Source organism: Lynx canadensis, chromosome D4, assembly GCF_007474595.2.
Source record: "Lynx canadensis isolate LIC74 chromosome D4, mLynCan4.pri.v2, whole genome shotgun sequence".
NCBI classification, from domain to species: domain Eukaryota; kingdom Metazoa; phylum Chordata; class Mammalia; order Carnivora; family Felidae; genus Lynx; species Lynx canadensis.
In genome coordinates this window covers 56,837,609-56,854,753 of record NC_044315.2, presented here as the reverse complement: position 1 = coordinate 56,854,753, position 17,145 = coordinate 56,837,609, and the positions used below count along the sequence as shown (strand labels likewise).

Here is a 17,145-nt window from a genome sequence, read left to right as displayed (position 1 = left end):
CAACTTGTTTGGATCCTGAACTGAACAAATCAACTGTGAAAATGTATCTTTGAGACAATAATGGAAATCTGAACTTACTAGGTGGGACATGACATTAAGAGATTATTGTTAGGGGCGCCTAGGTGGCTCAATTGGTTAAGCGTTCGACTTCAGCTCAGGTAATGATCTCACAGTCTGTGAGTTCGAGCCCTGTGTCGGGCTCTGTGCTGACAGCTCAGAGCCTGGAGCCTGCTCGGATTCTGTGTCTCCCTCTCTCTCTGCCCCTCCCCTGCTCATGCTGTCTCTCTCTGTCTCAAAAATAAATAAAAACATTAAAAAACAAATTATTGTTAAATGTGATGAAGGGTATGTGGTTTTTTTCATCTACATAAAAAAAGGCATTATCTATTAAAGATGTACACATATTCACATATTTGTGAGTGAGACAAGATGATGTCTGAGATTGGTCTTAAAACACTACAGCAAAAAGAGAGGAATAATTCTACTTGCTTTTCATGTTAGGAAATTTCAATAACAAAATTTTTAAATAAAGTAGCAATCACAATAAGATAGCACTTCACATTTACTAGGATGGCCATATTCAACAAGTGTTAGCGAGAATGTGGAGAAAACGGAACCCTTATACACTGCTGGTAGGAATGTACAATGGTACAGCCACTTTGGGAAAAAGTATGGCAATTTCTAAAACAGTTAATCATAGTTACCATCTGATCCAGCAATTCTACTCCCAGGTGTATACCCAAGAGAAAACCTATGTCCAAACAAAAACTTGTACGTCAATGTTAATAGCAGCATTATCCACAACAGTAGAAATAATCTAATTGTCTACCAACTGATAAATGGATGAAAGGTAGTATAACCATACAATGGAATATTATTTGACAATGAAACAGAATGAAGTAGTGTGTACATGCCACAACATGGAAGAAATTTTGAAAATATTATGCTAAGTGAAAGAAGAAAATCATAAAGAACCACATATTGTATAATCCCATTATATGAAATGTCCACAATAAGTCAATGTATAGAGATAGAAAGTAGATATTTGCCTAGGACTAAGGAGGATGAGAGAATTGGGAGTATGATGGCTAAGCGCATAGGATTTCTTTACGGGGTAATGCAAATGTTCTAAGGATGTACAACTCTGAATATACTAAATTTTATACTTTAAATGTGTGAGCTTTATGAACTATATTTTAATAGTTATTAAAAACATTAACAACAGGTGATATAGGGAGGGATGAAAGAAGTAAACTTAGTGAACTCCAAATCCTAGAATAGAAACAAAAAGCAAAAATCTTAAAGGAAGTTGAGAACCACAGGCCAAGAACCACCATTTTTAGAACTTATAAAATTGCTCCCTATTTGCTGAAGTTACATTTGGTTTTTTATTGTTTTAACCTCTTCATCTGATTCTGCCTAGTGACACACAGCAAAACCTATAAAATCAAAAGCACAATGTTTTGGTTTTTCCAGATTTTATTTTTAAGTAATTTCTACACCCAGTATGGAACTTGAACTCATGACCTTGAAATCAGGACTCACATGCTCTACCAACTGAGCCAGCCAGGTGCCCAGCCATCTGTTTCTTTACTAAGTAAACAAAGAAGATAGGAGTTTGGAAAATGTATACCACTCTACACCCAGGCTATGGGAAAACAAAAAAATACAAAGGGTAAAGTGAGAAAAAGACAGAGTGGATTTGGCATGTATCAAGGAGAGAAGAAAGATTGGAACTTTTAACAGAGAAAAGTTGAGGTACTGGCTGGGGCATAAGAAGAATTATATAGTCCAAATAGTAGGCAGCCTACAGAGGATTCAGGTGAATTAAGAAAAAACCCTGACACTTGTCACAAATTCCATTCTCTCACCTGTGATTTAACTCACTGCGGGTTGAACTGTGTTCCTCAAAACAATATGTTGAAGTCCTAATCCCCAGTACCTATGCATGTGACCTTATTTGTAAATGGGGTTCTGCAGATGTAATCAAATTAGTTCAGTGACTATTGCCCTTACAAGATAAATGTAAATTTGGACAGAGACACACAAAGAGAACACATTGTGAGGAGACACAGAGACACACAGGGAGGTAGTGGCAACAGGCAGAAATTTGAACAATGTGTCTTCAAACCAAGGAACAGCAAGAACTACTGAAAACCACCAGAAGGCAGAAGAGAGTCATGGAACAGTTCCTCAGAACGTCCAGCAGGAAACTGACCCTGCCAATAGCTCCATTTCAGAATTCTAGCCTTCAGAATTGAGAGGATAAATTTCTGTTTTTGTAAGCCACCTAGTTAATAGCACTTTGCTATGGAGGCCCTAGGAAACTAATACACTCATCAAAACACTTCATTTTGGAATCCTGAACTAATCCACAAATATTGGTCAGTAATTGCCAAATGTGACAACTCCATTACTCATCATCTTTGTTCTCATTAACATCGGACAGTATCAAGAATTTCTGCCTTAAAACCCTTTTACCCTTTGTTCCATGAGCCTTTTTCTTTTTCTACTTGCTCTCTTCAGTTCCTTCTCCATCTCTTGTTTTTCCATATTCTACATTTGATGTTCCCCCTTGTTATTCTTCAATAATTTTTACAGAGGCACCTGGATGGCTCAGTCGGTTAAGCATCCCACTTGGGCTCAGGTCATGATCTCACGGTCTGTGCGTGGTTCAAACCCCACAATGGGCACGGTGTTGATAGCTCAGAGCTTGGAGCCTGCTTCAGATTCTGTGTCTCCCTCTCTCTCTGCACTCCCCCCCCCCCACTCTCCCTCTCGCTCTCTCTCAAAAATAAATATTAAAGGGGTGCCTGGGTGGCGCAGTCGGTTAAGCGTCCGACTTCAGCCAGGTCACGATCTCGCGGTCCGTGAGTTCGAGCCCCGCGTCAGGCTCTGGGCTGATGGCTCAGAGCCTGGAGCCTGTTTCCCATTCTGTGTCTCCCTCTCTCTCTGCCCCTCCCCCATTCATGCTCTGTCTCTCTCTGTCCCAAAAATAAATAAACGTTGAAAAAAAAAATAAAAAAAAATAAATATTAAAATAAAAAAATTTTAAAAATACTTTTTTACATACTTTACATGAGTGAGTTCTTCTATTCCTGGGACTTCAAATGCTACCTTTATGTTCATGAATCCTAACTCTATGCCAATAGCTCCTCACCCTATCTAACACCCTGAGCTTCATATTCTTTCATGAAGTTGCTTACCAGACATTTCCATTGAAATATCTGTTGGCATTCCAAATTCTACCTTATAATCAGACCAATTTTGTAACAGCCCAAAATGTCCAAAAATGAAAATCTTATCTTTTTCCTCCACGAGCAATAACAAAAACATCCCCCATTCCTGATGGCCCAGACTGAGTTGTCTGTGTTTCCTTTTGTGCACCAGAGTTATCTCTGGAGATAAGACAAGGCCAAGCAATGTAATAGTCTAAGCATCCCTAAAAAGAACATACAAATAACAATTTACAGTTGACTTTTTTAAATTTTATTTCAGAGAAAGAGAGAGAGGGAGGGAGGGAGGGAGGGACAAAGAGAGAGAATCCCAAGCAGACTCCTGTCAATACAGAGCCCAACACAGGGCTTGAACTCACAAACTATGAGATCACAACCTAAGCCAAAGTTGAATGCTTAACCGACTGAGCCACCAAGGCACCCTTAACAGTTGACTCTTGAACAATGGGGGATTAGGAACATTGACCTTCCACACAGGCAAAGGTTCACATATAACTTTTGATTCCCCCCAAAATTTAACTGCTAATAGCTTACTGTTGAGCCTTACCGATAAGGAGTCAATGCATGTTTTGTATGTTATATGTATTATATACTGTATTCTTACAATAAACTAGAGAAAAAAGATGTTAAGAAAATCATATACGTTTGCATTATTACACATTACATTTACAGTACTATATCAGAAAAAATCTGTGTATGACTAGACCCATACAGTTCAAACTCACGCTGTTCAAGAGTCAACTGTATGCCAAACATCTGGAAATTAGCAAAAGAAATGCCTTCTGCTCATCTCTGTAACAAGAGAACAGTTTCCCTAGTATAAGCTCCCACCCAAAAAGTCTAGAGCCAGACTAGTGCCAACTCAGCCATTAATGGGGAACAATGAGAAAAATAGAAAAAGTGGGAGATAGATCCTTCTAAATGTCCAATGATCTTCCAGCTTTCTTGTTTCTTTAATGTAGCTTAAATTCTTTCATTCTTCAACATGCTCTTGGGTCCTCTTCCCTTGACAAACTATAAAGTGTCCTATAAAGAAATTTTTCCCAGGGTGCCTGGGTGGCTCAGTCGGTTGAGCATCCGATTCTTGATTTCACTTCAGGTCACGATCCCAGGGTTGTGGGATCAAGCCCCATGTTAGGCTCCATTCTGAGTATGGAGCCTGCTTAAGATTCTCTCTTTCTCCTTTTGTCCCTCTCCCCCAGTTACGCTCTCTAAAATTAAAAAAAAAAATTAAAAAAGAAAAAGAAAAGAAATATTCTCCCATCTCTGTAACATAAATAATGCAATTCCTACCTCACTGTCAGCTCCCAAGACATTGATTTGCTCCAATTTGTAAGTCCAGTATCTGGCCTCTTCCTCTGGGATATCTACCATGAAAAAGAAGAAATTACATTACGAGGTTAATAATTTGATCATGCACCAATAATCCTTTATTCCAACAAATAATCAAGGTAGAAAGTGATGGACAATTTTACTGGTGGGCTTGGTTCTTGACATGAATATGATCTTGCATCTTCACAGAAAACAAAATAATATTCTATTATTCCCACTGGATCAGAAGACTTATTGTCAAAATGTCAATACTACCCAGTGTGATCTACATATTGAATGCAATCACTATCAAAACCTCAATGATTTCTTTTGCAGAAATAGGAAACCCCATTCTAAAACTCATAAGGGAAAAAAATAAATAAAAGTTATAGGGCATCCCAGTAACTCCAAATAGCCAAAAACAATCTTGAAAGGGAAGAACAAAACTGGAAGACTCACATTTCCTAATTTCAAAACTTACTATAAAACTACAGTAATCAAAACAACATGGCACAGACATATAGAACAGTGGAACAGAATAGGGAGCCCAGAAATAAAATATAGTCAAATGATTTTTTGACAAGGGTACCATGAACATTCAATAACAGGAGTACCTGGCTGGCTAGGTCAGAAGAGCAGGTGACTCTTGATCACAGGGTTGTGAGTTTGAGCCCCATGTTGGGTATAGAGATTAAATAAAATCTTAAAAGAAAAAAAAAACACTCAATAGGGAAAAGCATCTTTCAACAAATGGTGCTGGGAAAACTAGATATCCACATGCAAAAGAACGTTGGACATTTACCTAACACCACATACAAAAAATTAACTCAAAATGAATTAAGACCTAAACTGAAGACCTAAAAGTATAAAATTCTAAGAAAATATAGGGCAAAAGCTGAGTGATGTTGGATTTGGCAATGATCTCTTGGAGAGGACACCAAAGGTACAAGCCATGACAGAAAAAGCAGACAAAATGGACTTCATGAAATTAAAAAAAAAAAAAAATTCTGCATCAAAAGACACTATCAACAGAATCAAAAGGTAACCCATAGACAGAGAAAATATTTACAAAATGTATCTGATAAGGAATTAACACTCAGAATAGAGAACTCAAACTCAAGAACAACAAAAACCCAATTCAAAAATCAAGAAAGGACTTGATAGACATTTCTCCAAAGATGATATACAAATAACCAATAAGCACATGAAAAGATGTTCAACATTATTGATCATTAGGAAAAATACAAATCAAGACTACAATAAGATCCCACTTCACACCCAATAGGATGGCTACTATCAAAAAAAGAGAAAGAGCGCCAAAGTGGCTCAGTTGGTTGAGCATCTGACTCTTGATTTTACTTAGGTCATGATCCCAGGGTCAGGGATCAAGCTCCACTTCAGGCTCTGCACTGTACATGGAGGCTGCTTCAGATTCTCTCTCTAGTGGCACCTGGGTGGCTTAGTCGGTTAGGTGGCTCAGCCAACCAACTCTTGATTTTGGCTCAGGTAATGATCTCGAGGTTGGTGGGATCAAGCTCCAAGTTGGGCTGTGTGCTAACAGCCCACAGCATGCTTGAGATTCTCTCCTTCCCTCTCTGCCCCTCCCCACTGCCGTGTGTGCACACAGTCTCTCAAAATAAAGTTTTTTAGGGGCGCCTGGGTGGCGCAGTCGGTTGGGCGTCCGACTTCAGCCAGGTCACGATCTCGCGGTCCGGGAGTTCGAGCCCCGCGTCGGGCTCTGGGCTGATGGCTCAGAGCCTGGAGCCTGTTTCCGATTCTGTGTCTCCCTCTCTCTCTGCCCCTCCCCCGTTCATGCTCTGTCTCTCTCTGTCCCCAAAATAAATAAGCGTTGAAAAGAAAAAAAAAAAAATTAAAAAAAAAAAAAATAAAGTTTTTTAAAAAAGAAGAAAAAATAAGGTTATATCCTCATTTCTATATATTTAAAACTGACCAATTAACCAATCAATTAAGACTGTGACAACTTCCAAAAAAAAAAATCTCTTAAAAACATCAGTAAGGGGCATCTGTGTGGCTCGGTTGGTTAAGCGACCAACTTCAGCTCAGGTCATGATTTCCTGGTTCAGGAGTTCAAGCCCTGCACTACGCTCTCTGCTGTCAGTGGGCAGCATGCTTCCGATCCTCAGTCTCCCTCTCTCTCTGCCTCTCCCCCACTTGCACACTCTCTCTCTCTCTCGCTCTCTCAAAAAGTAAATAAACTTTAAAAAAATAAAACATTAAGTAAAAATAATAATAAAAATAAAAACATTGGGGCGCCTGGGTGGCTCAGTCGATTAAGCGTCTGGCTTCGGCTCAGGTCATGATCTCGCAGTTCGTGGGTTCGAGCCCCACATTGGGCTCTGTGCTGAGAACTCAAAACCTGGAGCCTGCTTCGAATTCTGTGTCTCCCCCGCCCCCCTCCCCTGCTCATGCTCTGTCTCTATCTCTCAAGAATAAATAAACTTAAAAACAAAAAAATAAATTAATTAAAAAAATAAAATAAAAACATCAAGTACATCTGTATATCTAACACAAAAGAGAAAACGTAGGCAATATATGGATCAGATCAACTTTGGAGACATTTAAATAGATATATTCTTCAGTAGTCCACATGAAGAAATCAAATCCAGGCCTTTCTCCTTTGTCCCTCTGGTTCAAACGTTCATCTCCTTCCCCTGAAACAGCTCTTCAGCAACTGGTGGCAACATTTTAAAGTTTTATAATAAAACCTTCAAGTAATCTACAACCTAATTTATATAGTTCTTCCTCATCCATAAAATGGTGTACTCCACACTTGTTAAAAAGAAATGAGAGGGGAGGAAGAGCTGTTTATATGTTCTGATGTAGAATGATTCACCAAGGTACATTGTTAAGTGGATAACAGCAAGGTGTAGCAAATGTGTTAGAAAATCCTATTTTTTTAAATATTTATTTACTTTTGAGAGAGAAAGAGAGAGACAGACAGACAGAGTGCGAGCAGGGGAGGGGCAGAGAGAGAGGGAGACAGAATGCGAAGCAGGCTCCAGGCTTTGAGCTGTTAGCAGATAGCCTGATGCGGGGCTTGAACTCACAAACCACAAGATCATGACCTGAGCCGAAGTTGGACACTTAACCAACTGAGCCACCCAGGCGACCCCTACTATTTGTATTTTTGAAAGAGGTTGACATTTATATATATACTTATATATTCAAAGACTAGCTCTGGAAAGATACACAAGAAAGTACTAATCATGGTAGTCTGTAAGTAAAAGAACATATTTGTGACAAAGACTCAATTTTCAACAGGTAACTTTTAAACCACTGTGCACTGCCTCACCCACAAGATAGTTTTTAAAAAACATAGAGCTACAAGGATGTTTCTTGCACTACTGTTTATAACAGCACATACTTTGAAAAATCAAAATACCCACCCAGAGGAACGGTTAAATGTATTATAGTTTAAATTAAAAGCCCAGGTTCCAAAGCCAAATCAGTGGAGTTTAAATTCTGGCTTTACTACTTACTAGCTATGTGACCTTGGGCAAAAGACTTAAATACTCTCTGCCTCAGCTTCCTTATCTCTAAAAAGGAGACAATAGTTAGGTCCACCTCAAAGGATTTAAATAATGAATATTATACGAGGAAATATGCAAAAATGCTTAGTGATATACCCACTGACACACAGTAATTAGTCAACAAATGCTACTTTTATTATCATTGTGTATTCACACAATAAAAAATCAACCATGGAAATTATAAAGGAATAGCATTTATTTTATATGCATTTATTTATGTAATTAGTGAAACAGGTCAGAATGTAATATATACAGTGCTATTTTATAGGAAAAACTATATTATGTGCATAAAAAAATAAAAGAAACAAAACATCTCAACACGTAAAAAAGAGATTAGAAATTTTAATGTCCCTTTGCAAACCTGTATTTTCTGAACTTTCCACATCATAAAAAAACACATTAGTATTTTGTGTTTATTCAGAGAGAGAGAGAGAGAAAGAGAGTACACAGGGGAGGGGTAGAGAGAGAGGGAGAGAGGGAATCCCACTCTGTCAGCAGGGAGCCCAAAATGGGGCCTAAACCCGTGAATCATGAGATCATGATCTGAGCTGAAATCAACAGTCAGACATTTAACCAACTGAACCACCCAAACGCCCCACATATTACTATTTTTAAATTTTTTTTTTCAACGTTTATTTATTTTTGGGACAGAGAGAGACAGAGCATGAACGGGGGAGGGGCAGAGAGAGAGGGAGACACAGAATGGGAAACAGGCTCCAGGCTCTGAGCCGTCAGCCCAGAGCCTGACGCGGGGCTCGAACTCACGGACCGCGAGATCGTGACCTGGCTGAAGTCGGACGCTTAACCGACTGCGCCACCCAGGCGCCCCTACTGTGGATTCTTTAATGAGCACCATTCTAGAGTCTGCACCATTCCTAGACTAGATGTTATAGGGAATAAGGTAGAAGACAGAATGCCCTCAAAAGAGATAGCAGACAAGGCAAAAAATACAGTAATGAGACAAGCAAAAAATGGTTAATAATACATTAAAAAGTGTTAAATGGTTTTTAATGTCTAATCTGACAGACTCACCAAAAGGCAGCTCAAATCTTGTATCAAGCAAAATCTTATGAGGAGTTGGGTTTTTAGTTCCACATATCTCATCATCTTTCATCAGTGTCTCTGCCTCCAACGTGGACCACTCTCCAGGCCCTTCCTAGAAAACAGAGATCTGAGATTAAACTTTACTCCTTCCATGGCTCTCCTCCTCCTGGTTTAAGAGCTGGTGTTTTCTCTAAATTTCCTTGTTGGAGAGCTCCTGAGGACCACTCACATCCTGATGAGGCAAACACACCACCGTCACAACCTGCCTCTGCTGCATGTGGCTGCCATTCTCCTTCTTTGGTGGAAGGAAGCTTTCACTGTGCTCAGCTCTCTGCAAGCCCACTGCAGGTAGAAGTCCAGAGTACCACACTCAAAAACCAAACATATCCATAGATCATTATTTAAAATTTTTTTTTTTTTTCAACGTTTATTTATTTTGGGGACAGAGAGAGACAGAGCATGAACGGGGGAGGGGCAGAGAGAGAGGGAGACACAGAATCGGAAACAGGCTCCAGGCTCCGAGCCATCAGCCCAGAGCCCGACGCGGGGCTCGAACTCACGGACCGCGAGATCGTGACCTGGCTGAAGTCGGACGCTTAACCGACTGCGCCACCCAGGCGCCCCCATAGATCATTATTTAATCTGCACAATTTTTAATGAGTGTATCACTTAAAATGTGTTACCACTTCTAATCAGTAGAGAGCTACTCACATTGCTAGTTAAAGTAGACCTGAACTGGGGCCACAATAAAAATGAACTTCTAGTCTGCCTGGGGAAGTAGAGACTTAGCCAGAACTAAAAGAATTTAGGAAAGAGAGGCACACCTGTATTATCCCTACTCCCAGAGAAAACATTGTCAAGGTTAAAGCTAAATAGGAATACAATACATATTCTCCTAGGTTCAAAGTGAGTGTGTCTATGGAGAAATGAGGTAGAAAACTAGTCTTGGAAATAATGTATAGAGATAGTATGAATGAAAATTGCCACGCATGGTAATTCCTTAAACTCTTTTACATGTGGAAGATGGACGACTGAAACCAGTTCCCTGGGAACCAGTGACTTAAAGAATTAAAGCAGAGTTCAGGACCCAGGCTCAGGAAGTTTAATGAGACTGATCCCAGGATAGTGCTCACCAATTAGAAGTGGGGGGGGGGGGTGGTGGAGGACAGAGCAATCTGAGATGCATGGATACATGGATGAGTATTAGCTGAATGGAGGTAGAATGGAGATAAGCACGGGCTAGAAATGTACCTCCAAATGGGCAATGCATTGACTGACCTCATCCGACTGACGAACTGTCTTCAGTGCAATCCACACGGTCCCCACCATGGTGTCCCAGATCAGTCCTTTGTTCCATACCTCCACACTCAGACCCAGGTCCAGGCGACTAATCTCACTAAAGGAAAGAAGAAAGCCCTTTAAAGAAAGCCAGATAGCGGTGCCTGGCTGGCTCAGGAAAAGCATGTGACTCCTGATATAGGGGTTGTGAGTTTGAGCCCCGTGTTAGGTGTAGAGGTTACTTAAAAAAAAAAAAAAGCCAGATTATATGAATCATATATCTACTATATTCAAGGTTTTGCTAAACCTTAAATACTTTCTCACCAGGATCCTATCATCAGGGAAAATCAAAATGTCCCAGAACACTACAACCATTCTTTAGGTTCCTAGAAAACTATGTAAGTATCCATAACAAAAAGCTTTGTCCATCTGTTCCCTCTCCTCTGGAGCTACAAACATGGTTAGATTAATGCATTGTCACACACAAAAAAAAATTAAGGTAGGTAAGGAGGTCATTAATGCCAGGTCTGCATGCTTACAGTCTCTACATACTAAACAGTTTTATTATGAATAGTAACACCGCCCTCAACTTACACTTACAAACTATATGCAGGAAACTTAGGAAAAATCAAAGCTTCTTAACAAAATTTACAAAAGGGATTCTAAGCAGAAGCAAAAGGGCCCCTGAGAATATCTAATTGTGATGGGTCCTTGTGGTCAGAGGCAGGTAAGGGACACTAGAGTGTGCCAGTTCACATCACTCGGCCCCTGGAGAACCCACTGGTCATTATCAGTTAAAGTAGACAATGTCACATATAAACAAAATGTTTATCACAGGAGAGTGATTGACACAATGATTTTCCTATAATAACTAGGAATTTTTTTTTCCGAAAAGAAATCATTCCAGAAAGAACCACATAACCAGTAAGCAAAAACAGCATCATACATGGTAGATTATCAACTTAGAAGGGCTAACTCAAATTATAGTCTTAAAGTGGAACAACCACTTACATTAATGCTAAAAACATTCTCCAAAAAGTGCTTATTGAAATACAGGATTATTTGAAAGGAAATGTAAGAAAGATGAGAAAAGGCCAATTCTAGAAGAAAAAGCAGAAAGGTATTCTCAAGAAGACAATAGCTATTCATCACCTAAAGTTTCAAGTTCACACTTCAGAGAAAGCTTGGTTTCTGTGTTCTAAAGATACATGTTCTCAGATTCACATGTTTAGGATGTGGTATTACAACCACAGAATTCTCATCAAGTGTGTTGAAAACAAGTGAAGCAAAGAAAATTTACCTTTACATAAATACAATAGAACAATGTACTAATGAGTTCATTTGTCTATTTAATTAATGCTTCCTGAGCACATATAATACATATGGTTTGGTGCTATGGGCAAGACACACAATACAGGACCCAATTCCTGTCTCTAAAACCTTCCAAGCTAACTGTAGAGCTATTCAAAGTCACAAAGTAGGTGACTAAACTCACCCACTCAGTTAAGGTGTTCACAGTGTGGCAAAACTAAGCTTTCTGTCACACAGTTTCATTCAGCCTAAATAATCGATTAGCCTTAGAAAAGAAACATGACAACCCCACATCTCTTTAATCTGGAAAAGAAAAACTGCACGGGGATACATACGTAATGTTCCTAATGCAAGTCCTAAACAACATCTCAATCCAATTGATGAAAAAAATAGAGGTCTTTACAGCTTAACTTGGATAAAGAAAAAAAATCTTTTCTGCAAGGAAACCTGGGGAAGAAAACTCAAACAATGAGGATATCTTCTACAGTAAGTTTCTTATCTCACTTATGTGTGTTCAGCAGACCCAACTAAAAGAAGTCTGAGAGCTCTGTTTATGCCTTGTCCCCAGAGCTCTGGGGGAGCTTCTTTTCTCTATTAATTAATCAACAGTATATGTGCATACCTGTATATAAGATTTTGGGCTAAACAAATTCTAAGTAAAGATGCCCTCCCTAATTTTCCTTTAATGAATAATCTAGTCCTGGAAATAAGATACAGAAATATTAAAGATAAATAATGAGAAATACAAAAATGAGTATTAGATACTGACACATAATACATCAGGAAAAAGGAGAAAGAGAAACAAGAGACCAGAAATGGAGCCGCCAGTGACAAAAGAACAGGGTAGGATGAATAAGGAATAAGAGCAGAAAAGAGGAAAACGTAGCTAATAAAATCCATTGGTAACAGAGGAGACAGCAAACTTCACAGCATCTCCAGGTGGGAGATGAAAAAAATTCACACGTATAACAGAAAGGTTGAAAGAGGAAGTGCAGGGGAAATTTGAAAATAAACACATAAGAATAAATAAAGCTAGTTATGCTGATGAGAGGATGCTGATGGCTAGGTTTCACATACTGTGAAGAGTTATAATAGTAAGTGATTATTACTGGCAATTGGAGATCAGAAGAAAGTAGGATTGCTAGGTTTATATGTCATAGCCACAGGAAGAGACTTGAATAAACCACTCATAGCTAACTTTGCACACTACATGTATAAAGAAAGGAACGCATGGTCTCATTTTCACAACATTGCAACTGAGAAAGGGAATGAATATGGTTTATAATCTTGAGAGAGAGGCAACCAGTGAGAAATGTGACATCACTTGCCTTCTTTCTTCTTGAAGCCCCAGTTCTCTCTCAGCTTCCAGGACACCACTATGTCCTGTTTCTCTTTCTATCTCTCTGTTCATTTCTTTTTCACTCCCTCTGTCCCACTTTAAATGCTGGTGCTCTCCAGGCTTTACCCCAGGCCCTTTCCCCAATTTACTCACTCTCTCCCTAAGCCTTCTCATCTACACCTACAGCTCCAACTGATCAAAATATTTCTCCAATCCAGACTTCTTTCCTGAGTGCCACGTTTAAGTTCCTAACCATCTTCTGTACCTCTCTTCCTACTAGTCCTGTAAGAACCCTAAATATAAGCTTGTCTACAACTGACCTTATTATGTCCGGTATCCTAGTAAATAGCATAACACCTCTCCAATCATGTAAGAAAAGTCTACCTCCTTAACATCTTCTTTCCTTCTTCTCCTAACTATCCCTTCCACTACTATCTTAGCCCAATACCTCATAATCTTACCTTTTAACTCTTTATAAACAAGTTTCCTAAATGGCATTATAAGAAACAATTTATTAAAAGTCCAAAGGATTGGAATGTATCTACAAGAAAATAATCATCCCTTTGCGCCTCTGAGATGCACTATAATACTTGTAAAGCAATTTTATTTTCAACTTCAAATCTCACAGCAATTTTAATACATATTCTTGTTTGACACCCTCATTCCTAACTTCCCAGAAAACAAGCATAATCTTGTAAGACAGACAGACATGGGACCCCAAGGTAGATTAGTTGGTTGACTGACCTACTCTTGATTTTGGTTAGGTCATGATCTCACGGTCATGAGATGGAGCCCTAAACCCTGCATTGAACATGGAGCTTGCTTAAGATTCTCTCTCTCCATCTGTCTGTCTCTCTCAAAAGAGAGAGAGAGAGAGAGAGAGAGAGAGAGAGAGAGAAGAAAGAAAGAAAGAAAGAAAGAAAGAAAAGACCTTTAAAGAACTCAATGATTTGCCTAGTCCTTCAAAATTATATTCCAGGGCCAACTGGGTGGCTCAGTTGGTTATGCATCTGATTTGGCTCAGGTCATGATCTCATGGTTCAAGAGTTCAAGACCTGCACTGGGCTCTGCACTACCTCTCTCTCTCTGCCCATCCCCCACTCATGTTTTCTCTCTTGCTCTCTCAACATAAACAAAAAAAATGATATTCTAGGGGTGCGTGGGTGGTTCAGTTGGTTGGGCGTCCAACTCTTGATTTTGGCTCAAGTCATGATCTCACAGTTTGTGGGTTCGAGCCCCGTATCAGGTTGTGCACTGCTTGGGAGCCTACTTGGGATTCTCTCTCCCCCCCACTCTGTCCCTCCCCCACTGATGCATGCACACATTCTCTTTCTCTCTCTCTCAAAAAAAAAATATTCTATAAATTTCTCCCCTTTTAATTTTTTTTTAACATTTATTCATTTTTGAGAGACAGGCAGAGACAGAGCCAAACAGGGGAGAGGCAGAGAGAGAAGGATACACAGAATCCAAAGCAGGCTCTAGGCTCTGAGCTGTCAGCACAGAGCCCGCAACAGGGCTCAAACCCAGGAACCATGAGATCATGACCTGAGCCAAAGTTGGCCGTGCAACCAACTGAGCCACCCAGGCACCCCTTAGTATTCTTTTTTTTCTTTTTTAAGTTCATGTGTTTATTTTGAGAGAAAGAGTGAGGGAGAGGTAGAGAGAGGGGGAGAGAGAATCCCAAGCAGGCTCCATGCTGTCAGCACAGATCCCAGTGCAGGGCTCGATTCCATGAACTCTGAGATCATGACCTGAGCTGAAATCAAGAGCTGGATGCTTAACTGACTGAGCAACCCAAGTGCCAAGTTTTTTAAAGCTAGAGCTTACAATCGTAATATGTTAATTTTTGTGTCATATACAAGAAATTCTACTAATTGTTACTCATTTTTATTAATTAGAGGAAGGTATGACATTTCACTCCATAAAGCAAAAGGATTTTAAGCACAGAAATGCTCATCTTCTATAGCAGGCAATCCAGGTGTATACACATACACTCATTCTCTGTCCATATCTCTCTCTCACACACACACACAAGCATAACCACATACCTTCAAGGTGCCTTCTGAGAATTGAAGCAAGATTTAAATTATATCTAATATCATGTTAAGTATATTATACTATTTCATAATTCTGACCACTGGGAAAATCTGACTAGGTAGTATATTTACCGAATTAATTGGGAGTTTACTTGCATTCATAATTCATATAAGATAGAATAGATTACAAATCCAAGAGACAAATTTACTCCAGGGAGACTACTGGAATGATCTTCACATTTCAAGGAGGCTAGAGATAAATCTACTTTATAATTTAAAAAGGCATGGGGGTGCCTGGCTGGCTCAGTCAGTGTTGCATGCAACTCTTGATACTGGGGTCATAAATTCAAACCTCACATTGGGTGTAGAGAGTACTTTAGAAATAAAATGGGGCAGGGAGGAGTTAAGATGACATAGTAGTAAGGGGACCTTGGGTTTGCCTCCTCCCTTGAACAGAGATGGATCAACATCAAACCATTTTGAACACCTAGGAAACCAATTTGAGGATTAACAGAACACTCTGCATCATTTGAAAGAAAGAATGTGGCAGGTACATAGTACAGAGAGGTACACTGGGGAAGAAAAGAGCTTAGGTGCTGCAAAGGTGAGGGAGCCATCTTCGTGGACAAGAGAGAGGGAAAGGGGGAGAAGCTGCTGCGCAGTGACATGATCATTTTCTGGGATAAGCCGGCCCTGGCCGCAGCACAGTGAGACCCACCCCCAGATCACTGTGGATCCAAACCGCAGGGGTCTTGGAAGTACAGGGTTTTGAAACACAGCAGCGCCTAAGATAAAGCTCTGGAAAAGCTGGTAGGTGGACAGCTGGGACACAGGGAAAATGCAGGGAGCTGATGGGAGCAGAGGACACACGGGGCACACAGGAGGGGTGATTGATCACACACTTGTGAGGGTGTGAACTTCCCACTGTGAAGACTGGGGGTGGGGGGGAATTAACCATTTTCACCATTAGCCCACCAACACTGACTGACCCTAGTAAGATAAACAGCACCACCAAGTGGAGAATAAAACTGTTACACCAAGTTCCACTCCCCTGCACCCTCTAGGCACATGTCCACTAAGGCAAGTCCTCCTGAGAATCAGAGCAGCAGGCCCCTCCCTCAGAACACCAGCACAATCCCTTCCACAAGTTTAGTCTACTGACCATAGAGTGCTGCAAAGTTTCAGCTCTACAGGAAACTGGATCTAGCTTCATTTGGGTTCTTTGTTTGTTTGTACTTTTCAGTTGTTGTTTCTGTATTTGTTTTGTTGTTTTTCTCTTCTTTTACTTCTTGGATTCAAGACCAAAATTTATTTATTTATTTATTTATTTTTATAAACACACACATAGGTTCTAGCATTCTTTATTTCATTTTTAAAAATTTTTATCTCATTGTTTTATCATTGTTTTTTTCTTCCTCCAAAATAATAAGACAGAGGAATTCACCTCAAAAGAAAGAACAGGAGAAATGATGGCCAGGGATTTAATCAATGTAGATGTAAGTAAGATGTCTGAACTAGAATTTAAAGCAACGATTATAAGGATACTAGTTGGGCTTGAAAAAAACATAGAAGACACCAGATAATCCCTTTCTGCAGAGATAAAAGAACTAGTATCTAGTCAGGCCAAAATTAAAAATGCTATAACCAGATGCAAACACAAATGAAGGCCATAAAAACAAGGACAGATGAGGCAGAGGAGCAAATTAGTGATATGGAAGATAAAATTATGAAAAATAATGAACCTAAAAAGAAGAGGTAAACAAAGGTCAGGGATAATGAAGGCAGACTTAGGGAACTCACTGATTTAATAAAACGTAGTAATATTCATAACATAGGAATCCCAGAAGAAAAAGAGAGAAAGGGTGAAGGCGGCTTATGTGAGCAAATTAGAACTGAAAACTTCCTTAATCTGAGGAAGGACACAAACATCAAAATCCAAGAAGCACAGAGATCTCCTGTTAAATTCAACAAAAGTCAACCACCACCAAGGCATATCATAGTCAAATTCACAAAATACACAGACAAGGAAAGAATCCTGA

General features: G+C 39.6%; 1 protein-coding gene across 1 annotated transcript in view; it reads right to left on the bottom strand.

The window, feature by feature from the left end:
- Window positions 1–17,145, bottom strand: part of UNC13B (unc-13 homolog B) — a 221,437-nt gene that overhangs the window by 133,956 nt on the left and 70,336 nt on the right. The window contains exons 4-6 of the mRNA XM_032595668.1: window positions 10,421–10,538; window positions 9,131–9,254; window positions 4,530–4,603 (exon numbers count right to left, since the gene is read on the bottom strand). Of these exons, the coding sequence (XP_032451559.1) occupies window positions 4,530–4,603; window positions 9,131–9,254; window positions 10,421–10,538 (316 nt within the window). The remainder of the gene's footprint in view (window positions 1–4,529; window positions 4,604–9,130; window positions 9,255–10,420; window positions 10,539–17,145) is intronic.